At 39.3% G+C, this 27613-nt stretch overlaps 1 protein-coding gene across 1 annotated transcript in view; it reads left to right on the top strand.

Moving 5' to 3' along the window:
- The window catches only part of COL6A1 (collagen type VI alpha 1 chain), a 76388-nt gene extending 55096 nt beyond the window's left edge, over window positions 1-21292 (top strand). The window contains exons 22-35 of the mRNA XM_073633713.1: window positions 5031-5093; window positions 7035-7085; window positions 7426-7461; window positions 7555-7617; window positions 8601-8666; window positions 9519-9554; window positions 9917-9953; window positions 11569-11577; window positions 12418-12551; window positions 12833-12942; window positions 16491-16674; window positions 16754-16928; window positions 17058-17087; window positions 18441-21292. Of these exons, the coding sequence (XP_073489814.1) occupies window positions 5031-5093; window positions 7035-7085; window positions 7426-7461; window positions 7555-7617; window positions 8601-8666; window positions 9519-9554; window positions 9917-9953; window positions 11569-11577; window positions 12418-12551; window positions 12833-12942; window positions 16491-16674; window positions 16754-16928; window positions 17058-17087; window positions 18441-19051 (1605 nt within the window). The 3' untranslated portion in view covers window positions 19052-21292. The remainder of the gene's footprint in view (window positions 1-5030; window positions 5094-7034; window positions 7086-7425; window positions 7462-7554; window positions 7618-8600; window positions 8667-9518; window positions 9555-9916; window positions 9954-11568; window positions 11578-12417; window positions 12552-12832; window positions 12943-16490; window positions 16675-16753; window positions 16929-17057; window positions 17088-18440) is intronic.
- The last annotated feature ends 6321 nt before the right edge of the window (window positions 21293-27613 follow it).

The raw sequence follows: 27613 nt of genomic DNA, 5'->3' as shown, positions 1-27613 counted from the left end.
CCTATTTAGGTATCATCATCTCAAGGGAGAGCGGGGACTTTGCCCGGCTCAATCTTGACCCTGACCTGGCGGTTATTAGATCCAAACTGAAGGCATGGAGCAAACTTCCTCTTTCCCTCATTAGGCGTATCAACCTTCTTAAAATGAAAGTCCTCCCCAAACTTACGTACATTTTTAGAAATTCCCCACAATGGTTGACCAAAACCTTCTTTAATTCTCTTAAGCAACTCTTCCTCTCCTTCACTTGGGGATCAAAGCCACCTAGATTTAGATATACCGCTCTGACCAGGCTTGTGGACAGTGGGGGCTTGGCTCTACCTGATTGTCACAAGTATTTCTTGGCCACTCAGCTTGTGACCGCCCATTGGTGGTTGCAGCCGGACCTGACCAATTCTGCGACAGTGCTGGAGGCGGCTATAGTGGGGTCTCTGGAGGCCTTGAAGGGGCTACTATTCAGGGGACCAAAAACACCTCACTCCCTCACCCCTTCTATGCGCACCACTGTGCAGGCGTGGAGGGTGGGAGAGGTGCTGAGGGCACCCCAGCCGAACTCCTGGTCTACTCACACCCCCCTGTGGCTGAACCCTAACCTATCAGAGTTTAATACTATCCCGGATCCACAGGCCTGGGCCAAATATAAAATATTGACCCTTGAACATGTAATCACCAATGGGGAGCTCATTCCCTTTCACGTATTGCGTACCAAATTTAATGTACCTGCAAAGGCCCACTTTCGGTATCTTCAAGTCGCTCATGCCTATAGGTGTCAGTTCTTAGGCCAACCGATTGTATTGGAATATTCAGAACTCGAATCCACCCTTCGGGTGAAGGATCTCGAGAAACCCACGTCTCAGATCTATGGGTCCCTGCTGGTCGCTGCCGTTCCTGAGCTGTCCTCCCTCCGCAGGAAATGGGTGGGGGACATACCGGAAATGGATGAAGATGACTGGAGGGAGATTTGGAATTTTCCATTCTCCCCTCTGGTCTCAGCCAGAGACAAACTGGTCCAATACAAAATAGTACACAGAGTTCATTACACGCCCCACAGGCTGCACCAGATGTCGCCGGCGTATTCTCCGGCGTGCTGACGCTGCTCCTACCAGCCGGAGGACTTCTTTCACATTTTCTGGGTTTGCACAGCAATTGTACAGTATTGGAAAGAAGTACTCCAAGTGATCTTTAGGATCACTAAGATTAGTATCCCTTATGATCCTAAACATTGCCTACTGGGACTAGTGGACCAAATGCCAATACTCAGAGCTAGGAAAATACTAATATCTCTGTTACTATACTACTATACTAGTACTATAGGCCATCACGATGACCTGGAAACAGTCATCTCCCCCCTCTGTTAGATTTTGGAAGAGCCTAGTGAATGCCAGTCTGCCCCTCTATAAAGCCACCTACTCGGGCAGGGGTTGTCCCCCAAAATTTGAAAAGGTATGGACCTGTTGGTTAGATGATAATACCACGGCAACTGATACAGTAACCAATTCCTAAATTAACATTATGGTTATAATATGTTAGAAAATTGACCCAAAATCTCTCATTCAAATATCCTGTCAGTTCAATGCAGAGCATGGATCTTCCTGAATTAAACCTCTCCCCCCATTGGGGTATAGTTAAGTAAGTTTGTTTATGTTGAACAATGTGCCCTGGTGCGGTCTATAGCCGCATCAGAGGATATGCCCCTGCGTGGGCAATGTTTGGCCCCTGTGTGGGTACTTTTTGTGTGACAATATAAAACTTAATAAAAAGATTTTGCAAAAAATAGGGACAACTGAAGAGGAAAGAGAGACAGAAGGCATTTGGTTCCAAAAGTAGGATTTTCCCACAAACAGGGACAGCTGTGTGCTGTTGCATTTGCCATACTGCTAAAAATACAATTGTACAGTGTGTGATGTTATCTTCTAACAATTTGCAAGGAAAGATGTTTTTATTAAGCATGTTTAGATTTGAAGTTAAATATTGAGTGAAAATGAGAAAAAAAATTCACATATTCACATCTAAAGTTTTAGGTGACATAGGCTCTGGGATTAAATACATTTCTATAAACATACATTTTCATATTTTGGGCCACCTGAAGAGCAGTATGCTGTAACACAAGGCAACCAATTAGAAATCAGATTAGATTAGCTTACCTATAACTAAAGTTGGCTAAACCTGCAGGCTGAATCGAAAAAATCAAACAGATTTCTCCATCCACACTGCACAGCACGGATGGTTGAATATCCTTCTGCGGCTATTGTATTTTTACAGCCAGACTCCTTTATTTTTACAGCCAGCCAGCCTCCTTTCACACAAGGCAGCCAGTTAGAAATAGAATAGAAATCAGATTAGATTAGATTAGTTTACCTATAACTAAAGTTGGCTAAACCTGTAGGCTGAGTGGAAAAAAACAGATTCCTCCATCCATGCTACACAGCACGGATGGATGAATATTGCTATTGCAATTTTTACAGCCAACCTCCTTTGAATTTTTATTTGAGGGATGTTGGTTGGGAGGCGGCTAACAGGACTGCCCATTGACTAAATTTCATCTGTTTCATAAGGACCCTGCATAAATTAACTCTGTGTATGGCCAGCTTAACTATATAAAAGTGTTACTTTATTTTATTGGTAACTGTAATTTAATCTTATGTGCACAATTGTAAAATTTCCTTTAAAGTTCACTGCTTGCTTTGGTGTTTCCCAATTTGCAATCATCCTAACAAACGGGAACTGTGTCCTTCTGATATTTATATTTCCTCAATGGGAAAAAAATCATTTTACATATTATGGCAATTGAATTTACAAACTCAGCCCCTTGTCTCTTTCTATGTTTGAATGAGTATTGCACCAACATCTATAAATTCTTCTAAATTGAAAGCAGTGCTGTTAGTACATTCTTTACATACGTTCTGCCCTCCTGCCATCAAAAAAGTAGTTGTGTGGGAGCTGCAGGGGGACATAGTCTAGTAGGAGACCCACATTGCATCCAAGCTATATATCATGGAGTTGTTTGACATTTATTTAGCTTTACAGGAGAGAAATGAACTCAGGAGGACAGCATAACATTAGGCAGATGTAAATGGGATAGTAGCCTGAAATTGTAGAAACCTAAAAGTATTTAATGCAGCCATCCACTGAGATACAAGATAAAAGCTGTATAAAAGCAGGATGACAAGTTGTCCTGGGAAAATATAAATGCAGCAAGACAATACTGGAAAAATAATTGCTGTATCACAGCTTTATATGGTGTAGAAAAATAAAGATTTACATCATAACAAATAAAGATATAATTACACCAGAGAGAACAAATTCTGGAGGACAGCATGACATGATGGAGAATTAGTGTAGTAGTAGTAGTAAGTCACGATACAGAATAAATGCACAACATGATATAACATGGACTAATACACAGCATGCCATTGGAGGGAATACATTCAAGATGACAGCATGACACAAAACAGAACAACTGGAGGAGAACACAATGGCATTTGACAGAATAAATGCAGGACACCATGACATGGGACGGAATAAATATAGCAGGACACCATGACATGGGATGGGGCAGAATAAATGCAGGAGGATACAATGATATGGGACAGAATAAATGCAGAAGGACACAATGACATGGTACAGAATAAATGCAGGATACTATGACATGGTACGGAATAAATACAGGACACCTTGACATGGAACAGAATAAATATAGTAGGACACCATGACATTGGATGGGACAGAATAAATGCACGAGGACACCATGACATGGGACAGAGTAAATGCAGGAGGACACAGTGACCTAGACTAGAACAAAGGACAGAAAATGGTCCAGAACAAATGCTGAATACTATAACATGGGACAGAATATATATAGTAGGACACCATGACATTGGATGGGAAAGACTAAATGCAGGAGGACACAATGACATGGTACAAAATAAATGCAGGACACTATGGCATGGGGAAGAATACATGCCTGACCCCATGACATGTACAGAATAAATGCAGGATGACTAAATGAATGAATGACATGGGACACCATGACATATGGCATGCAGGCAATCATGTGCAAGCAAAAATGCTGTATTTTTATTTTCCTAACATGTGATTGGGTATTCTTTGCAAAGTGATTCTCACCTCATTTACTAAGCTCTAGAGCAAATTCTACCTGCAAAGTGCAGAGTCGATTTGGTAAATCAATCCCTATGACATGTACAGAGTAAATGCACATTGACACAATTACATGGGACAGTGTAAATGCAAGACACTGTGAACAATGCAGGACATCATAATATGGGACAGAATAAATGCTGACTGACACCATGACATGTAAAGATTGGAGGTATGGAGTGAGGTATGACATGAGAAAATTCAGTTTAAGCTAAAGAAGGACAGCCCTCCAAAACTGAGAGACTGCCCCTTTTATGAGCCTATAAGAGGGTAGGGCGGTGGTTAGAAGTGAGTGTGGGTTTGTCATATTTCAGCATGATATGACTATGGTCACGTGCAGGAGTTGTTTTAAACACATTTCAGATTTCAAGTGTTGGAAGATGAACATTGCTGATAGTTCAGTTTTATCTCACTGCAACTATTCCACTGGATCTTTAAATTCAGAATGTCCCTGTTTTCTTTACATAGCCATAAAAAGGTGGTAGTTGACAATGTTGCATCCTGAACAAAGTTTACATGTAACATACAAAGAGAATGTTATACGAAATGTGCTTCATGTACTATACTTTAGAAAATTACCACCTGATTTTGAAGCAAGAAATTCATTCTCCATGCCATCTTTCATGATGGGTTCCATGCTGTGTCACATGTTGTGCCTTAGTACAGTGTACTCTGATTGATGCCATATTTCAAGGGACAAATGTCCAAAGTGAAACTTGATGAGCTGCTTTTGATTCCCGCTGGACTCCAGCATGTGTATTAAACAGGAATCATCTGCAGCTGTTTCCTGTGTCTCCTCTGTTTCCCATTAGCAATAAATCCTTTTTTTTTCTTTCATTTCTTCTTATTTTTGGCCTTATTATTTTATTGCTTAGGGAACGAAAGGACTAAGAGGAGCTAAAGGACTACCCGGAGAGCAAGGACTAGCAGGCGAGAGGGTAAGTGCGTTATATAGAGAAGAATGATAAATGTTGAAAATCTTGGAATGCAGCAGTGTTTAGTGCTTGTTATCATGGTTACAATGTACATATATAGCATGGAATCCTGTCTACAATTAGATAGGGACAGTTCAGTGTGCTCTTATATACTGCTGCAATTGCACACATAAATAGACAAAGTAGATGAGTAGTGAGTGCAGGTTTGGTGGGAAAGACCCAACTTTTTAAAATCCATGAAGTGTCTTAGACACTCTTTATAAATTCCCTTAATGGTCTTTTGAAGACATTACATATGCACTAGCTGTTTGTTTCTTAAGACCAATTGAGCCTGGCATTCGTGCTGCAAGCACAGCAGCATCAGCCATACTGGAAAAAGAAAAGCATTCCCACTATTTTCACAAACTTTCATTAGGATCATTTCTCAAAATAATTTGTCTCAGAATGTTGACTGCATGACACAGTCACCTTCCCAGATGTCACCAAAAAGCTACCAGCTGACCCATACGTTCTTTAGCTAGTGGTTAGCACCTCAGATCTTAGGTTCGAATCTTGACCAGGACACTGTCTACAAGAAATATGCATATTATTCCTGTGCTTGTGTGGATTTCTTCCCACACTCCAAATACATTATGGCATGTTATGTGGCTAAAGTCAGTGTGCCTAAAAAGACTACCTAACCTGCTAAGTGCTTTGAGTCCCTAGGAGAAAAACACTATAGAAATACAAACTAAATGTTGAAATTGTGCATCTGTTGTAATAATAAATATACTCCGCTTTATAGGAAAAGGCACTTATTCTTTATGTTAGCACTAAAGTAACCTATCCTCGCCCTCACCATAGGCCTTCCTATAGGCATACTCACTTGTACCCTGCAACCTTGGCCTGTCTTCTTTTTGGACTACAGGGCTACACATGTGATTCCGTAGACTATCTTTTATAGCGGCCTCTCCTGGCTCATTAAAAAAATGTGTCTTTGTGTGAAACATACCAAAACAGCGGTATGCATGGGGGGATCCATTACCACGTATGTCATTTAAAGATGTTTTTATCAGAATGCCATGGTATAAAAATGACCAGCAACATACAAAGTGGTCTTTTATCAGTGGAAAAAGACTACCACTGACCAGCATCATGATAAGGGCTATTAGGGAAGGGTAGAAGGACACTACTGACCACCAATGTAAATGTATTAGAAGTGTAGCATAGCCTGTTGGTCACCAAAGCAGAGTGCTGGGTACTAAAGTAAATATCACTGAGAGGAATAAGAAGTCCAAACAAAATATTGTATGGAATCCTATAATTTATAGCTATGCCCTTGTAGAGGGATGACTTTTAACTTTGTAACAGGTGCTGCCCTATCACAATGATTAGCAAATCTGTTTTTTGTTTTTATAAGAAGGCTTAACTTAATTTGGTTTTGAAACCTGACTTGCTGCTCTCTGCTTATTTGTTAGGTATCTTATTTTTGCACTAGATTCCTGACTTGCTGCTCCATTTTGTCATAACCCACTTTGTAAAGTCCAATGGAAAAGTGCAAGTTCTTTATAGTTGTTGGAGATGATGGTCACCCCTTAACTCATCTACATCATGCTTGATATCTATTATCCCATGGATAGTTGGTATGCAGACTGAACCAATGTCCTGAACTGGTCCAGTTAATTTATTTTTTCTTACCTCTCAGGCCTAGCCAGCATTATTTCCCAAAAAAAAGAAAACCATTTAACACTACAAACCCTTTTTTGCCCTGTTTTCGGGGGAGAGATTCAATGAATGTACCAACTTTAGGCTTGTTTATCTCTAGGTGTTATCAATTTATTAACTTGGAGCATACGTTCTTTTTCTAAGTTTCAGGGATTTTAAGGTGATCATTATGATATATAAAGTGTTGAAAATGTTATTGTAAATGTACATCATTGTCTAACATCACAATTCTATTATTAGGGAGATGATGGCCCTCCAGGAAATGGTACTGATGGATTCCAAGGATTCCAAGTAAGTTTTTAGAACCCGACAAGGTAAACATTACCAGAGACAATAGTTAAGGATTTACATCAAAGTAAGGATCTTACAACAAAATCTTCATTATAGCTACTACTTTATATTTGATGGATAATAATTGACGTTACCCATAACTTTGAGTTTACCAAAATTATAAAGTGAGTGAGAGTGATGAGATACAGGCCCAAAAAATGATATAGCAGGTATATACTTTGGATTTTGACTTACTGACTAACAGACCAGGTTGTAGTACACACAGGGCTGTGGGTTGGGCAAGAAAAAACTTTAAGATGTATTCAGTATGATATATATTTGACACTTTTGTCCACTTCAGGGGTACCCCGGAGGTAGAGGTGATCGAGGAACTAATGTAAGTCAATAATCTTAAGCAAGGAAACAAACTATTCACAAAACATTTAATACTGAACCAGATGCAAATTGCTATTTATTTAATTTTCTGTAGGGAACAAAGGGATATCCTGGACCAAAAGGAGATGAAGGAGAGCCTGGAGATCCTGGTGATGATGTGAGTGTGATGGTTTATTATGGAAACATCTAGAGTTGTCTTCAAATCTCAAATTCTACCATTTCTGTCAATAATCCTATATTTTTATTATGAATAGGCTTTGTCATTCCAAAGAAAGCAATGTCTGAACAAAAAAGCTGACCCTACCCTATACAATTTGATTGTACAATCTCCTGTTTTGCAAGGACCTGCCTTGTTTGATACTATTTCAATTATTTAGATTTGTCCTCATATTACATAGTTTTGGTCTCTAAAGGTGGTTGTACAGAGAGTGTACAATACAATTGTATACTGTATGGCCAGCCTAAGATAAGACTGATAAACTGAATTTGCAGCTATTAACCTTTTTAATCATTTCTCATCTACAAGATAGCTTATTTTCCAGGGATCTGATATGCTGGAACTCTTCTAGTTCAGCCATCAAGATAGAATTGCATTTTGGTGCTTTGTAACTACTTGGTTTAAGTAACAGGTGCCATGAAAGACCTTTGCACCAACAGCTCAATAATGGAAAACCAAGTATCTCAGATTCATGAGATATTTGGAAAATAAACGACTGCTGAACGCTGTTTGAAGTTTACCTTCATACTCTAGCAGTTCAGTAACTGAGGTTCAAAACTGCTTGTCATCAATAAAAAAAACAAATAGTTTTTGTTAAAGTGTGTTTTTTTAAGCCTTACCTTAGACATGCCCCCTTTTTTTTTAATTAGATATCATGATGCTTTATTAGAGTTCAGTTCTTCAACAACTATAGAGCTTTATATTCTCTCTATATTGCCCACTACACTGCACATTGTTCTTGGAGAATAATAAACAGGTAAAAAGCTGCACAAAAATAAGCATAATGAATAAGAGCCAAGGGAGCTACGCAAAGCATACAGTATATTAGGCATCATGTTTATTATATATTCCTTAAAAATATTTGAAAGTCAATAATTATTACATTTGAATACATATTTTTTGTTCTGTGTGTCATATTTTAGAGTCCAGATAAAGGTCCTGATGGGCCCAATGGAGCAAAGGGTTACAGAGGACCAGAAGGACCATCGGTGAGTATAATAACACAAATAGCAGGTATAAAAGTAAAAAAAATGCATGCTCTCATTATTATAATATTCAATTTAGGAGCAAAATACTCTTTTGCTTCCATTAATACTGTTGAGATGAGTACACATACAGTTTGTATCTCTGTAAGGGTTTGGGTTGATGGCTTTTTGTTTGGATAGAACCGCTTCTCTCCCCATAGAAGTCAACTGGAATGCAAAGGTACCTTGATGCAGGTTGATGCAGCTAATAAGGAGGTCAATGGCAGGTCAAGTGCACCTGTCATTGTTCTCTGAATGATCTCAGTAGCATCTCAAAATAATTTTAAATGCAAGCTGGAAGCACTTGAAAGCAGCATTTACCTGCTGACATTTAGGCATTGATGTAAGGCATCATATGTTTTACATTTTATTGTATGTATCCATGCTTTTGTGAATATGTAGAATTAGTGTTTTCTAGTGATATCATTTTTAAAGAACATCATGCAGCCTGTCATATAATAATCTTAAACAATCAATTGTAGACTTTTAATAAAATAAAAAAAAACTGTATCCTGTCAATATTTATCAAGTATACACAGTATTCTTATACAAAGTATGGATTCAGACTGCCTGATGTCAGGTTCAGCTGCTGCTTGCAACCCTCTAATAGAGCATCTGTAGCACTTCTAAACATGGTAATGTTCAGTATACAGATGCCAGAAAGCAGCGCTAATAGCCTTAACTGTTCTCCTATGAGAGATTACTGGCAGTTTTACTGCCTCTTACAATGTAATATCATTAAGCACTCTGTGGCTGAAACAGTTTGTGCTCCAATTTTGTTGACTACATTTTCTCTTTGAACATCTTTCCTTCTAGGGACCTCCAGGACCTCCAGGCCCACCAGGCCCAGATGTGAGTCATGTTTTATTATTGCTGGCATTTTGCCTGGTAACAATATTCTGCCCCCTTTATTGCAGTGATGTAGCCATTAATGTGGGGTTGTGATAACAAGTTATTGGAGACTGCCAGACCCTAAACTACTAGGCATAGCAACCCAACTTTTTTCATATATTGATGTCCTGTCTGCCAGTCACTGGCACTATGAGATTCCACACAGAAATACAAGGCAATATGAAACATTTATTCCAAGTGACTCATTCTTTGTCTAAAAGAGGAGCTTGGATGATGTCCATTACTAGAGAGTTTTACCGTTTAAGGTCTGGTTTACACATTTACTTAGAAAGTCGACCAATCTTGTTCATGTGTATTCACAGGAGTGTGAAATTCTGGACATTATCATGAAGATGTGCTGTAAGTACTAACCCAATTATCTTTAAAAGTTCATTCTAGGGAGGTTCCAAGCAAATAAAATCATCTACATTAGTGCAGTATGTTGCTAAAACATGAGATCCTATCCAAGCAATAAAACTAGGATCAGCACATGTACCAGCAATGTGTCAGTCATTCCACTCCATGGGTATATTCCAGTGAATGGGAACTAGGCAAATGCTAGACTATATGCCAGATAGTAAAAGACTGAGAGGAACAGCCAGTGTACTGTTTAGAATTATTTCATTATTGTGAGGTGTAGCAAGGAAAATGAGGAAAGTAGGTGCAGGCATAGAGACACATTGGCAGCTTAGTAGCATAACAACATAGATACTTCATCATTGTCTTGCCTAATATAGAGTAGAGCCTAGGGAATTTAAAATGAACCTGTGCTATGCCCATGCAGGAAAAACTGCGTTTGCTTTAATGTGACCATGCATAGCTACCGCTCTAGACATGTATCCATGTATTCCATGACTACGCCCTGTGGATGGTTTACATCTAGGGTACTGGGAAAAGCACTTTTACTTACTCAATCTTCGGCCCCTGCAAGCTCCCTCATGCTACAAGATCAGCATCCATAGCCTCTACCCCCCATGTTTCTGTGGTCGTAGGTCCTCTGCACTGAACATGAGAACACTGAGGAACAGTCCACTGCTGGAGCATAAGAGAGCGCCATCTGCCACAGTTGCAGAGGATCGTAGCAGAGGATCGAATAAGCCAAACCATTTTTTCATGTCCCCCAGACATAAGGAAACTTTTAATCCTTGAAGTTAGGGGAGCAGCCTCGCCATGCCCATGCCATGTGATAGCATTGGGCCAATCATGAAGTACCAGTATTGCCACATTGCAGGAAAAGGAATGGGACAAATGCTCCTCCATACCAAAAGATATATAGGTGCTGCCAGGCAGGGGTGTATTATAGCAAACCTGTTGAATGCCCTGTGTGGGCAAAGCACAAGCTAGCTTTAATCAGATGTAGGTGTCTATATAAGTTAAGAACTCGTAAGATCTGCAAAACAGAGAACAAAAAGCTCAATGTGCTTTATAAATGACTCCCAATGATAGCAGGAAGAAAAATAATGCAGAGTATTCACGTTGTATAACTAGTTTTAAATACACCACTTTCTATCTTGGATGATATGTCCAGATTCCCAGCTGTTAAACAATAAATGTTCATAAAAGTATTAAAGATTTGATATGAAGGATAATTGACATGATATCCACTCCTGTATTTATATGTGTAAATTACATTTTTGAAGAAAGTTAAAAAGGTTAGTCTAGCAAAAATTAGAGGATACATTTAACAGTATTTGGTTGAGGAGTGTATTCTGAGCTTATTAGATATATTTGATTGAAAGGTCTGATAGTGGATTATTTGTAATTGGATGACCTTTCTGCTTGTGTCTGCTCTGGCTCGGAAGTTTTATATGCTCTGTAAAAACTGTCCTTCAGCACTTCAGAGAGTTCTTTTGTAATGTTTGCACTCTGTATGTCTGATGTCAGCCCTGTTCATTCTCAACCTATCTTTGATGTTGGCTTTGTTTATGACATGATGTTTTTGATTGTCTTTTAACTGTCTGTTTTCATTTTTCAGCTTGCTGTGGTAAGTATGTGCTGTTTTCTTCTAATCCTGCATTTATCTTTTCCTCGTTGGCTTGCACTGATGCATGTTTTTTGTTATCCCTCCCTTATCGGTGGGCCTAATAAATTTCCTGATTGTTGAGGCATGACCACTGCCAATGTTATGTATCCATACAATTTGCCTTTTCTTATATATATTCTCATATGATGGGTGTCCTGATTGTATCCAGAACTATGACTACCTATCCTCATTGATAAGTTTTCTTTGATAAGTTATTTTATTGATAAGTTATTCTTTCCCGTAATAGGGTAGTTGTTAATGTTTTTAGCCCTTAGCTTCTTTACTCAAGTGGTGTAGCTGTCATCTATATATGACATCTAAGCCCTTATCTCAAATAAACTAAAGATCAAAGGGGGCCCCTTCTGCACTGACCAGTCAACTCAGCATGTTAGATTTTAGATTACAAAGCAATTAGCTCTCCCATGAAAGTTTCTTCTACATTTATGCAGAATAAATAATGTTGTATTGGATTTCATTCTTCAGAATACCATAGTTTACTGACATAAAGCTTATCTGTTTGCTGTCTGATCTTGCAGCAGATGCATGAAATACAATGGGGAAGATTTACTAAAGCTGGTGCACACAGAATCTGGTGCAGCTGTGCATAGTAACCAATTTGCTTCTACTATCATCTTGTTCAATTAAGCTTTAACAAGAAAACCTAGAAACTGATTGGTTACTATACACAGCTGTACCAAATTCCGTGTGTGCCAGTTTTAGTAAATCTCCCTCTATAGCTCTTTACAGACTTTTAACTGCAACAGAACACTATTCATGGTGCCATGTTTCATTTTTTTATAGACTGCGTATGTGGTCCTATTGATGTACTTTTCGTAGTTGACAGTTCTGAAAGTATTGGTAACACCAATTTCCAGCTATCAAAAGAATTTATAATAAAAGTTATTGATCGTTTGAGCAGGGACGAACATGTCAAGGTGAGAATAATTACAAATATTACTTCAGATGATATTTTATAAGTCATAAAGTTACACGTGTCTTTTCATTTTTTTGTCCTATACCATCAATATACACTTATAATATTTGCATGCAACAAGTTTTACAAAATAAAAATCACTATTACTAAATTGCATTTTATTATAATTATCTTTACTAAATATGACAACGTACAGTAATGTATGGTTGATAGATTTTAGTTTAGTAAAGTTATATTCACAGTTTAGTAGAGAGTTATCATATTGTTTGACTTTGACTGCAGTTTGACTCTGGAGAATCCCGAGTTGGAGTGGTGCAGTACAGCCATGGAGACACCCAGGAATCTGTAGCCATGGGAGATGCCAATATCCAGACTATTGGGCAGCTGAAAGAGTAAGTGACATTTTTTCACATTCAATCAACTTGGAACAAATATACATACATACATACATACAATATATTCAAAAGAGTATTTAAAGCGGAAGTAAACCCATCCATAAAACAGTTTAACCACTTGGCGTCCGCGCTATAGTCGAATGACGGCTACAGCGCGGACCTGAATTTCCGGGAGGCCGTCACATGACGGCCTCCCCTTTGCATGCTCCCCACGCGCCCCCTGCAGGGTGCGCGCGGCGTGCACTGTGATCACCGAGTCACTGAGACTTGGGTGATCACAGATCCGAGTAAGGGGCTGATCCCGCCCCCTTACCACGTGATCAGCTATCAGCCAATGACAGCTGATCACGTGTGTAAACAAAAGCTCGGTAATTGCTTTTTTTTTTAGCTGCTCCATCGAATCTTTTTTGAACATTCGACAGACACCATAAGCCTTCAATGACAGATTCGACCTTAATTAAATTGGATTTTCGGACGAATGCAGTTTTTAACAAAAAACGAAATAAATAAAAACGAATTTCGGGAGTAACTAAATAAATTTATTTTTCGGATTAAAACGAAATTCCGAAACGAAATATTTCAGTGTGCACATGTCTAGCCCACAGTGCCCACCAGTGCCAGTTATCAATGCCCATGAGTGCCACCTATCAATGCCCACAAGTGCCACCTATCAATGCCCACCAGTGGTGCCAATCAGTGCCTCATCAGTGCCACCTAGCAGTGCTGTATATCAATGTAACCTACCAGTGCCGATCAGCGCCCATTATTGCCACCCATCAGTCCCCATCACTGCCACTCATCAGTGCCCATCACTGCCATCTATCAGTGCCCATCACTGCCACCTATCAGTGCCACCTATTAGTGCCACTTCTCAGTGTCCACCAGTGCCACCTATCAATGCCCTTCAGTGCCACCTCTCAGTGTCACCTCTCAGTGCACACCGGTGTCGCCTATCAGTGCCCACCAGTGCCACCTATCAGTGCCCACCAGTGCCGCCTTATCGGTGCCCATCAGTGCAGCCCATTGGTGCCCATCAGTGCAGCCCATTGGTGCCCATCAGTACAGCCCATCAGTGCCCATCAGTGCAGCCTATCGGTGCCCATCGGTGCAGCCTCATCAGTGTACATCAATGAAGGAGAAAAATTACCTGTTTGCAAAATTTTATAACAAAATATAAAAAAATATATATATTTTTTAAAAATTTGGTCTTTTTAAATTTTTTTAACTAAGAATAAAAACCGCAGAGGTAATCAAATACCACCAAAAGAAAGATCTATTTGTGGGAAAAAAATGATAAAAATTTCATTTGGGTACAGTGTTGTATGACAGTGCAATTGTCATTCAAAATGAGACGTGCTGAAAGTTGAAAATTGGTCTGGACAGGAGGGGGGGTTTAAGTGCCCAGTAAGCAAGTAGTTAATTTTTGGCACGTTCTGGAAATGTAACACTCCCATTGGTTGGGCTCTAAACAAAACTGTCAGACCATCCAATGGCCAGTGTCATAACTGATCACATGTGCAGCATCATGGCAGTTATAGATTAAACAAAGGCAAAGATGGCAGCTTCCTTGGCTGAAAACGATAGGGAGGTTTTCTAACACTAAAAAAAAAATATGCACATCAAAATAAAAACCAAATTCAAAGCTCAAAAATGACAAGTCCATCTGCTAGCTGTGGAGCTATATAAAACTCCACATTCAAAGTTGTACTAGTCACTATAATAAAAAATAATTTATATAATGAATATAATTATAATTGTATTCCCTAAAATGAACTTGTGCTTTCCTCATTCAGAATAAAGCAACAAGATGACTTTAATACCATCTCTACCAATTGCACATACTTACCTTGACCCCTCACCATTCCATTAAGTCAGTGAGAGTGAAAAAAAATTTGAAATTGCAAAATTGCATTTTGCGCTGATACTATCTATGTTTGCATGCATTTTTATTTTAAGTTTTTAATCAATGAACCTTCATAGAGTAGGTCTATAGTTGAAACCAGATGCCAGATGTTCAGTCTTGTCCAGGGTCCTCGCCTGAGAACTTAATAGAGTCAGATGACTAGGGGCACAGGGCTGACCTTTAGTGAAATCTCTATGTTATGTGTAGGCAATGCAAACATAGATAGCATAAAAATAAAAAAAAATGGGCACACTCAATGGATTACTCAGCCTTTTTCTGCTGTCACTTTTCTATAAGTGGCGGTTCATCCACTAGGGGCACACGGGCGCCGCCCCCCCATGCATGCATCCTGCCCCCTGATCTACATACAGGGACGCCGGAATATGGATTCCAATGGGGGGTGTTTTTTTTAAGCATGTCATTAGAGACAGAAGCTCTAATAGGCTTCAAAAAAAGGGTGGTCCCGTGGCGCAGAGCACTGCGCTCTGAGCCCACCCAGTTGTGTTACAATAACTAATGAATAATCACTATTGTAACACTGAATCTCCTCCCGGCCAATCAGGAAGTGGGTCATGAGACCTATGACCTGATTGGCCAAAAAAAGAGCCGATCTGATTCGCTGGCAGGAGACGCATGGTACACCGAGGAGGCAAAAGACGCACATAAGGGAACTGAGCAGCAAGCAAGCAGCCGGCAGCCCGGAGACAAGCTGCCACCACGGCCACCATGCTGTCCGCGAGATGGGGTAATCGACTCACCGACAAGGGGGATGGGCCCGTGATCCGGCCGTCCATGACCCTACCGACCGTGTGGTGGATTGTTTGCCGTCCCCCCCAAAGAGAAAAAAAAACACGCCACCACCGGTTTCTAATGCCACATGCAGAAATGCAGAGAACATAGCATGTGTGCAAAAAACATTACCTTGGCAAAGTAAGCAATAGCAAAGATGTTATTAATGTGGAGAGAACAGCACATTAGGGTAGCAGGGCTACAAACTGGATAATGACAGGCATATCCTTGTGAACATTTCTACCTAAATACAGTATATGTGAACCCTTACCTTGTAAAACAACCCATTCAGTTCAAAATAGAAATGAAAGACAAAACATTTGTGTTTATATTTAAAAAGAATTATAAGTACCCTTTTCTTGTTTATAAGATATCATATAACCTCTGTATGCAGCTGCATATAGAAAGGTGCGGGTGAAGGCTGCATGGGGGGTGTGTCAACAAGAGGCAGAGAAACAGCAGCATACTAATCCTTCCAGTAAAAGAATGCACGGGGGAGTGTCAGCACAAGTCTGACCAATGGAATGCAGCACAGCCAGAAAATTGACCACACTGGAATGGATGTGCTTCCATGCCCAGCATTGTGAGGTTTAAATAGTAAACCAGGGGTACTGGCAGGATCACCAGGTATTTCACATAAAGGAAGGAATGCAAAGAGAACAGGATACTTTTTACATGCATGGTACTTCAGACACATATAATGAATATGAAATGTTGGGGTAGCAAACACTTTAATGCTGATTTTTTTTTATTCCAGTTCTAATGTAAGCCAAATATTTTCATGCATTTATTCAGCTAGGAAGCAGGAATGATATTTCATATTGCAAACATTTTGTATCATCTCTATTTGCAGGGCTATTAAGAATTTGGGCTGGATAGCCGGTGGCACCTGGACTGGAGAGGCACTTGCTTTCACGAAAGATAACCTACTAAAGAAGTTTGCATCAGACAAGAGAGTAGCACTTGTTTTGACAGATGGCCACTCTGATATCCTGAGGGACAAGACACCACTGAACACATTGTGCGAGGTTGCTCCGGTGAGTAGATATCTGTGGTCATTACACTTCTGACCATACAATAATACATTAAAGCTCACATTTCTTGTCTCTTGGGTAGGTTGTGTCTTTGGGAGTTGGGGATATCTTCCAGTCTGCTGCAAACCCTGATCAGCTGGGTGAGATTGCATGTGGAGGAGCATCATATAGCCAAGGACTGTCTCTACAGAAGGCCAGCTATACGGAACTGCTTGATGATGGCTTCCTGCAGAATTTGACTGCTCATATTTGTAAAGGTAACACTCTTTTTCTAAGAAATGTATTTTAGTAAGATGTGTGTTGCTAAGTGTACTTTTAGTTATACATATATTGTTTTGCCCTTTAAATTTACTTCTTCTGATGTAAGTTATTTTTTTTCCATGCAGATAAGAAGTGCCCTGATTACACTTGTGCCAGTAAGTATAGTGCTTGTTCCATCTATTATGCATGATGTTTTAGCGTGTAAATACATACTGTTCACTTACAGATAATTGCAAATAATTAAGCCGCTTTTTGTTTGGACCTCTTTATCATACCTATGTTAAATCAATATATCACTTCCTGTCTCAGAGACAGGGTATCAGATAGTTTTTGGAAACTATTTTTTGCAGCAGCATAAAAATAAGAGACATACATGTGCTAGAAAGGGCTTTTCACAAAAAAAAAAAAAAAGAAACATAACAACTAAATTTGCATGCTATATTACTATGAATAATTCCGTAATAATGTTCTGATCTTTGTTAAAGGCTAAGCTCATCCAAATTACAGTATATAGGTGGATGTCTTCTAAATCCCATTTTCCAATTCCTCTACTTAATTATCAGCATTGCCCCCATCTACACTACACTGTAGTTTTTAAGTTGCAAAGCAGAGGTATTTTACTCCTCCTGCTGTAGACTTCATAATGTAAAAATAGATGAAAAATCTGGCAGCAGGAAATTGCCCACAAATTATTATTATTATTATTATTATACAGGATTTATATAGCGCCAACAGTTTGTGCAGCGCATTACAACATGAAGGCAGACAGTACACTTACAATACAAATCAATACAGGAGGGATCAGAGGGCCCTGCTCGTTAGAGCTTACAATCTAGAAATGAGTATAACTGGTAACTAACTGGGTGCCCAAAAAGGTATTGGGACTAATTGAATATGTATACTTCTCTACCCCTATTGCCCATACAAACTCGGGATATCTATTACAAGTGAGCAAAACCATTAAGGACATATGGAAGCTTAGGTAAGGAAGTTGATCAGTGAGCCGCTACATTACCCTAAGTGGATCAAATATCCCAAAACGGTGTATGGGCTAATTTTAGAAGTTATTCAGTAGGCAGCTCTTCCATGAGTGTAGACCATGTTTTGGCTTCTGTAGGAAATGTATTCAGAGGCACGCCAGACTAATAAATGGTCCAGAAATAGTCTATTGATTTTAGTATCCATTTAAAGCCAGTGCATTTCTGCTATTTGTAGGTCCTCTATTACCAGAGTTTGTACAATGTTGAAACTAGGGAAATATGAACAAATAAAACATTAGAATTCCTGAGGCTTTTAGTTAACATTAATTGATGGCAGTTAGGCAAAAATTCTGCTTCAGCTGAGTAAAGAAACAGGAAAACTGGGTCTTCAAAAACTGGTAGTGGTTAGCAGGGAATATGTTTTATTGTCAGCTACCAAAAAGAAGTTAGCCTTTTCTTATTTTTGTAAATATACTAATAGATGAAATTATACACATGAATGACATGCTGTCATTTTTTTCTCTTCAGTATCATTTGATGTTCCTGCTGACATCACTCTACTTGTGGACAGCTCTGCAAGTGTTGGCAGCCGAAACTTTGAAATAAGCAAAAGCTTTGTGAAGCGACTGGCACAGCGTTTCCTAGAGGCTAAAAGTCCCGCATTTGACTCTGTGAGACTATCTGTGGTACAGTATAGTGGCCGTACTGATCAGAGTGTTGAGCTGCAATTTGTTTCCAACTATACAGAAGCAGTGATTGGAATAGACAGTATGAAGTTTATAAATGGAGGCACAGATGTGGGAGCAGCATTGCGTTCAGTCACAGAACTTTATCGTGAAGTTGGTGAACCAGGGTCAACTAAGAAGGTGTTGGTCTTCTCCGATGGAAACACACAAGCAGAAGGAACACTTCTACAGGCTGTAAGAGATGCCCGGGCAGCTGGCCTTGAGGTTTCAGTTCTGGCAATAGGAAACCGACCTCACGAGGACAATCTAAGAATACTGCTAACGGGTGCTCCTCCTGATTCCAAGATTGCCATAAATGAGAGGAGCCTATTCCGTGTTCCTGATTATCCTTCTCTACTCAGAGGTGTTTTGTTCAAGACCGTGAGCCGTCGAGTGTCTCTCAAACGCCAGTAAACTAACAGCACCCCCGTATTTAACAAAACAGGCAAGAGTTGTATCTCAGCCACATGCACTGTGGTCTCAGAATATAATGAAGGGGTATGACTTACCCTGCAGATTGTTATTTTGTCTAGTCCATCAAAGCCCCTCTCATACCTTTTACTGGATTTTAAAATGACCTAACTTGTACATTCAACTCAGCCTTGCATAAGAAATGTCTATATTTTTAATACCTTTTATCCTTCTGGTCTTGAATATCTCAGGGTCCCTAGATGTTTGAAGAACAGTGTCATTTGAATATTGGTTCCTGCAGGTTTATTCTGCCCATTGGCAAACTCAGCTTTTAAAGGGTATGAGAGGTGCCAATAAATTGTATGTATAAATGATGTTACATGTATTTATACTGTAAATTCAGATACACACACAGCATCAAGTTTATTGAAAAGTTTACCAGCACTTGAGTTTTGCCCTCGTAAATTTCCCCACAAGTTTTATTCTAAAATGAATCATCCAGGGATAGCCTACACATTCTATATGCCTATATGCTTTAGATCAAAATGATGGAAACATACTCTTTAAAAAGGCACTCTGGGGTCATTGTCTATCAAATAAAATATAAGAAATATGAAACATTTGCTCTCTTTAGATCCTGCAAAAAACATTTAAGACCAGTCCCAAGAATACATTAGGACATTTGAACATTACTAGTTTATATACTACTTACATAGATAGAACCACTGCTACCTTATATTTTATGATCTGCAACTGTATGTACAGTTGTGTATGACTAAAGTGCACTTATCATGTGCATCAATTTACAATAAATTAGTGAACATTTCTAGGTATTGCACAGTATGGGGTTGATTTACCAATGGTATATAGACTATGCACTTTTCAAGTGCAGAGGCTTCAGAGCTTAGTAAATGAGATAAAGCTACCCAATCACGGAAATCCAAGGAAAATTTTTTAAAAAATGCATTTTTGCTTGCACGTTATAGGATGATGGAAGTCACCAAAGCTTCCCCCTGTTTACTAAGCTCTGGGGCAACAACACTTTCAAAGTGCACAGTCTATTTGCCTTTAGTAAATGAATCCCTTTGTTTTTCTTTTGTCAGTCACATCACAGCTTTCAAAAATTTTGGTTCAGTCCACAAAATGGCAACCTGCACTGTAGTTTGACTAGGTAGGTGAGGGGATTATTAGCAAATTCAATAGGGTGCTAAGAAGGTACACATAAGAAGAAAAGAGTTGGCAGATTGGGAAGCACTTTATATACAAAATATTAAGATATAGTAGTCAACATCAATCAGAAATGAAATTGAGAAAAGAAATAAAATGTAAATATTCTCTTTATATTCAGATTTGGAATAGTTCCATAAAAGGAGAATTTGTGCAGGTTGAATGTTCCTCAAGTTTCAAGTATTACAGAAATAAAACCTTTCTACAAATCTCCTTACAATGAAATGTCTTTAGCATTTTATCTAGAGCTTCTTGGTACACCACTTGCCAAATATAGGTTGCCCAAATATAGAAGTTGTTTAGCTATTTCATGAAGACCTAAAGTTAATACTCAAGAATTATGAGAAACTAAACCCTAAAAAAAAAGTGAATCTGCAGGAAAAAAAGTAATGCTAATGCAGATATAAACGACAAGTTTAATCTTTCAGGTGGGAATTTACTAAAACTGGTGCACACAGAATCTGTTGCAACAGAGCATGGTAACTAATCAGCTTCTGGGTTTTATTGTCAATGCCTAATTGAACAAGCTGAAAGTAAAAGCTGATGGTTACTATGCATAGATGTACCAGCTTCTGTGTACACCAGTTTTAGTAAATCGCCCCCTTAGTTTCCATCAGACTCCGGGGAAACAAAAAGAGCCCGCTGACAGGGGCCATTGTGTTTTTTTTACTTTTTACTTTGAGAGAATTGTGTAATTTACAATTTAGATGATGCAGTCTTAAAAAACACTTTTCTGCACTTCCATTGAAAATGTGTGCACAAAGACTGCCAAGCCTGATACAGCATGCTGGAAGTGCAAGGGTTAATTAGTGTTTTCTTATTGGTGCTATATTCAGGGAAAGGAAGCACGTGTGGAGTCTTATGACCTAGTTTGTCTCTGTGTACAGGAAACCCAGTAATGCTGTCAGAGCTGGTACAGGAGTGACAGCAATACTTCCTGTGCAGTACGGTTGTAAGGCCCCTCTCTTTTTCAATCAATGCTCACTCTGGTCTCTGAATAAAGGGTTTTACCACCTACGAGTCTGTGTTCTTTATGTGTGTATTTCAGATATGCATGGATTTCATTAAAATAGCAGCTTGAACACCATCTTGATTTTATTACTTCGGTCCCTCTTATTCCCTTTTATCTTCATTTTGATTCTCCAGACACTCATATGTTAGCAATATAGAGTACTGAATGGGAATAATGTAGATCCTGCTAAAAAAATAGTCATTAAACAAATTAATTCTCTGGTAATATAAACTTTAAGGCAAAATGCAGAAAGCTTTTACTCAGATCATGGAGAGCATTGTGTCCTATAACAAACATTTGTGAGGCTTGAGTATTTTATTCTTCAAGTTTTGTGAAACTAGCAAAGCTTACTCCATATTCTGGTCATTAGATTCATTTATGTTTCACCAGAATCGATAATTATGAATGCCATTTTCGAAATTTTTTTTAGAAAGCAACTGTAGTTTTGCAGACAAATGATATTCTGCAAAGCAATGGGTAAGAGCAGACAACCCCACCTATATGGAGGTTTTAGGGATTTTAAAAAGATAACTTTAACCCCTCTTTCTTTACCTATTAATACCTCCACGTATATTGTTAAAGCAGTACTAAGGCCTTTCCTTTTTTAGTTACACATCCTAACAGTACAATACAGTATTCCTACTAAAAAAAAAAATATGAGTCTTACGGTCTCATCCATCAGTTTCGTGTGTGCTGCTCTCCCACATTTCGGTTGAAGAGGGCAAACTGTAAATCATAGTCATGTGATATATTTGTATTTGGAACTACATGTGCTATCAGTGCTCCTGCTCATGTGTGCCCAATTAGCTGATATGAGGATGCTGTCAGGCATGCATAGGCAGTCCAAAAGGACAGCCTAAGGAGCCACTGTAAATCCTTTCCCTTGTAGAATGAAGAGAAGTGTGTCTTCTGTTTGTGGAGTAGGAGAAACGTACTTTTTGTTTGCTGTCTTCTCTGGCTGCCTGTGTGTGTTTGCACATGCAGCATCTTCACAAAGGGCTGTAGGCCTATTCGTGGGGGCACGCATGAAAGTGTGACTCCAGTGGGTCATTGTAGGACCCTGCATGCCAAGGAGCCTCCTTACAAAGGCAATCGGGGGCCTGAAGTCCAGGGAGAGCATGAAAGGAGGGGATAGAAAGCCATACATTTCTGAAATAGTAGAAGACAATAAAAGTGAAGCCCTCGGTATCTTGAAAAGCAAAAAAAATGGATTTAATATCCTTTTAAGTTTTGCCCATTATTACTACTATAATGCTGAACTTGAATTGTGGAATATATTGGTATAATTGTGCTGAATTTTAGCCTCTCATGTCTCATTCAGTAGGCTTAACTCCTGGCATTGCCATTGTCATGAGCCTTTGCCTGGTAGTAGGGAAATTGTATCTTTAATGGGCAACCTTACTATGGAAGAAATGCTACACTAAAAATAATTGAGAATATATAGAATATAGGGAGGGAAGGCATAGTTCCTTTTGCCTACCCAGTAAGCCTAATATATCCATTGTCCAAAATCCATTAAAATACACGAATGCCTTTTTTTCAACATTGCTGATACATTTTGACGTAAGTCCTGTAGAGTAAAGGGAAGGTGTTCTTAACTTTAGTGGGTTCCAATGTCCTCCCCAGGATCCCCGACAAGCTACACACTTATCTGTCCCTAATCCACTAAGATGTTCACTGTGCAGGCTTACTCAACACTAAAAATTTTCACTATTGAGTCTTGCTACTCCTGTGCTTGTGTGTCACAATCTCTTTTAATTCCACTGGAAACTTTTTACTCTGTCCTGGTAAAAAAAGGACTTTTCATTTATGGTAACCTTAAAGCTGAAATTCAGTCTTGTACAGTTACATAGGCTCTTCTCCTGTACTGCTAAGGTCCTTTTTACATGGACATTCCATCTGTCTGCTTTTCATCCATCCATTGACAGATGAAAAATGGCCAGCGAGGCATTCCTTTGGGCAAACAGATGTGAACAGATAATCATCCACGTCTGTTCAGGTTATTTTTGTTGAACAAGTCTCTTTTTTTGCTCCATTAAAAAAACAGAAGCAGACCTGGTTTATTAAATTTGTATTTCTTATTTCAAAAGAAAAAAATAACACAAAAACTAAGCATCATAGAGTTATTCATTGGGTTGCATCACTTTTAAACAATACTTGTATATTTTGTACCAGTTGCATCTCCAGAAATATAAATTATAGTGTTACGAAAGAAAGAAACGGAAAAAAAGGAAAGAGAGGAAAGAAGATGAAGAAAATAAAAAGCAGACCTAAATGGATGTGAACAGACAATGCATCCAGTTTTGCATTGGTTGTTAGGAGCCAGCACCTGCCGGCACCCTAACAACCAAAACTCATGCTACCCTACTTTCTCTCTTCTGAGATCCCCACAGTCATTCTCGGTGACTTCAACATCCCTATGAACACTAACATGCCTGCCACTTCAGAACTTCTCAGTCTAATCTCCTTCTTTGACCTGAAGCAATGGATACATGCTTCTACTCACTCTGAAGGCCATACCCCTGACCTTGTTTTCTCCCACCTATGCATTCTGTGCAACCTTTCCAACTATCCATTCCCTCTTTCTGATCACTACTCTAAACACAACTGCCTAGAAATGACTATAAACGACCCTGTGTACATGTACTGATAAGATAACATAGAGGAGAGTTCAGGGGCAGTTGAAAAAAATGCCCAACTGCTCCTAAACGTCCGTTTACTAGCAGCAGTGTACATGAAGCCTTAGTGTCCCTCCCAGCCAGTGTTGTTAGCACCAGGATCCTCACTAGCCATGTAAAGCCTCGTTCAAATAGGCGCACTATAGTGTATGCCCACAAGGAGATGTACAAATATTCTCTGCATCCCAATGCAGGCAGTCCGATTCATTTCAATTGGGATCCAGCAGCTGCACAGACACAACTGCTGCTCATAGTTTGACAGCTGTGTGAGTGTGGGTACACAGAACATCTGTTTATCCCCGTGTGGGCAAACATAGCCCTCACAAGGGTGTATGCTATAGTATGCCTGTGTGAATGAGGCCTTAAAATCTACACATCAACATTGCATTGCACACTTTATAAGCATTTTTTGTAGGCCGTATTTTCAAAGGTAGAGTCCAGGCAGGTTTATTTGTACAAGGTACATCATATTGTAGTCCATACTGGACACCTGGTAGCTCTAGGGGTCCATTTCTCACTTAAAAGAGTGAATTAGATGGTTTAGGCACATTTTTTTATTTGCCCATGCAGAGCCTACTTGGCCCCAAAGAGCTGTGTATGCATTACCTCTGCCTCATGCATAGTACATACACAGTGTTCAATCACTTTTACTAGGCCCCATTTTGAACAGGGTTTGACACAGCCATATTAAAATCTAGAATTCAACATTTATTAACAACAACAAGCCCCCAAAATATTGTGCGCAAAATAAAATTATTTGTACTAGGCCCCAATTTAAACAGGTCCCTCAACAACCATTTTTAAATCTAAAAATTAACATTGGAGTGTTATTTATTTGCAGAAAAAAACACGCCAAAGAGTTTCCTCCCCCACGTGGTGTCATCCTCATTTTTTTTTCTAAAATTCACCAGCCTTCCATAAATCATTTAGGCCGGGTTCACATATGTGTGAATTGGATGCAATTTTCACCGCATCCAATTCGCTCGAAATGCGAGTGTGATCGTCTCTCAATAGAGTCGGTTCACACATGTCCGGGGCGGCCACAGTGCAAATTCCAAAAGGGTCCTGTGCATTTTTGGGTCTGGTTCAGGTGCGAATTCAGGCAAAAATTCAAACCTGAATCATACCTGAACCAGTGAACGTGAATGGACCCCAGGCTGCACATATATGAACCCGGCCTTAGATGTAAATCTGTTGTTTGTACCCCAGTCAGGGATGGATTTTTTTTAAAGAAATATGATTTTTCCCTTGACAGAACACAGCTATAGACAAAATAGATTACAGAACGGCATGCGCCTGCACAGCCTGTGAAGAACACCATTAAGTTAAATAAATAAATCTACCAGCAGGACCATAAATCCTGCTTAGTCAGAATTTACACAACTCTCAATGAGCCTATCCTAAATAACTAATTGGTTGTCACTAGCAGGATATTTAGAAGGCAGAGCACTAATAAGCAGAGACCTTCAATTAAGTATGTTGTAAACAAACTACAGTCCTACTGGGGCTTGCAAATACAATGTAGTTTAGCATGCTTTAGGTGAATAAAAATTTTAGTATGGTGTTTGTGGCACAGGCAGAACTAATATTTAGACATAATTCATGAATCCTGATATGAACATCAAGCGTTCACCTGAATTTATAAGAGAATTACCACCTTTTTTAAGATCAAATGTCCCTGCATGACACATGAAGTGTATTAGACACATTCCATCTCATAAGGAAAATTGTCATCCAAATCCAAAAAATGTTTAGTCTCTATCAAATGGAAATTTTGTTGTGTGCAAAAATTGGTTACCAGACTGTAACATATATTCATATGAAAATATGGATGAATTTAGAAATTTGGCCTAAAAGAAGGGCCTGTTGAAAATATTAATACTTCAGCGCTCCTATCTCACACCCTAAGCTCCTTGGTTGGGTGGAACTGACTCAGTGATGCCCTCTCTACAAAAAGATGCTGCAGTCAACTGCTAGGACTCTCAATTTTCCATTGAAACTATGCACAAATGCTGAGTCATCTCAGAGGGCCAGGGACTCTGCCATAACCAGCCTTTTGCTACCTTGCACTAGACTCTGTTGGAACCACACCCGAGGCAAAACCTTATTAAATACCTTTTATATTTTGTTCAATTAATTTCTGTGGATATTGTCTATTTTTGGAATATCTTTTTTCCCTGTAAATATTTGTCTTGCACTTTTTGCTTCATTAAACAATATCTAAACTTTATCTTTAAATGCTCTAAACCAGAACTTAAAAAGTTTCATCTCTTTAAAGAACGCTACTAAATTTTATTGTGTATCACAGATATTTCCCAAGGTCAGAATTGTTACAGCAGATATCATTAAGGGCTCTTTCACATGGGGCAGATCGGTGATGATCCGCCCCGTGAACACCCGCTTGCTCAGCGGGGATCGCTCCGCCAATCCCCGCTGAGCAGAAAGATGACAGGTCCATCGCTGCACACTGTGCAGCGACGGACCTGTCAGAGCGCCGCTCTCCCCTATGGGGGATCGGATGATGACGGACCGTAGAGTCCGTCGTCACCCGATCCAATCCGAAAACGGATGGAAAAGTAGGGTTTTCCTCCGTTACACTTTTCAGATTGGAGCGGGTCGGATGTCAGCGGACATGTCACCGCTGACATCCGACGCTCCATAGGAATACATGTATGTCCGTTTTTCATCCGAAAATGGAAGGATGAAAAATGGACATACGGATCGTCAGTGTGAAAGAGCCCTAACTACTGATAAAACGTGCTGGCATCCATTTTTGTGTCTGTAAACTGCTAAGTGAGTTCAAGCAAGTTAGTTAAGTACCCAAGTGATGGTCCCTCTCAGCTGACTGGCACTTAGATTGCAGTTCGGGAAAGTGGAAAATCTCTGTGCAGAGAGTGGCTGAGAGTGACACTCTCACACCCCTTCTTTTATTTTTTTAACCTATTTAAAACACATGCAAACATGAAATAAAAAAGCACGGAAAAAAATAAATAAATAAACAAGAGAGTACAGCAGCTACACAGCAAATGAAGTTGTTGTGCTGCAAACAAAAAAGTGTGCAAAAACAATATAAAAGCGGATAATTTCAACATTGGACAATAGCATGTAACTGTCCCTGGAAGCACTCTAAAAATATCTCTTGAATCTCCTATACCATTGTACAACACACTCTGGGGTATAGGTATAAAAAAAGCTGTGTGAATGTCTCAGCAATCACTCAAAGGTCACAAATAATTCCTGTAATGTTTAAAATATATGTAAAATGTCAGTTACTATTTGTTGGCTTTCATAGAATCAATTTCCCAACATTTGATCGTAAGAGAAAAAAGCCTTAATAACACCTGACCAGAAGCTTGGAACAATCAACTAATAGAAAAAAAGTCTGGTAAACTTGTCAAACAACTGAGTTCGGTCACTGTAACGTTATATCAATTCTGTATGGCAGTTCATTCTCTGCAGTGGCTGATTCATGACACTGTTGGTAGTGAGCACAGAAGCCTCCATAACTTATGTACACAGTGCAGAGGTCTCATCCATATTGTTGCCTCCTCTGGTTGAATTTTCTTAAGACTTTTTTGCTTAGGATTGAATATTGGGGAATATTACATTTATCCTGCAAAAGGCTCGTAATGAATGCAAAATGTGTGT

This window comes from Aquarana catesbeiana, linkage group LG06 (genome assembly GCF_042186555.1).
Source record: "Aquarana catesbeiana isolate 2022-GZ linkage group LG06, ASM4218655v1, whole genome shotgun sequence".
Taxonomy (NCBI): Eukaryota; Metazoa; Chordata; class Amphibia; order Anura; family Ranidae; genus Aquarana; species Aquarana catesbeiana.
Note: the sequence above shows the minus strand (reverse complement) of the source record. Positions and strands in the feature narration are given on the sequence as shown.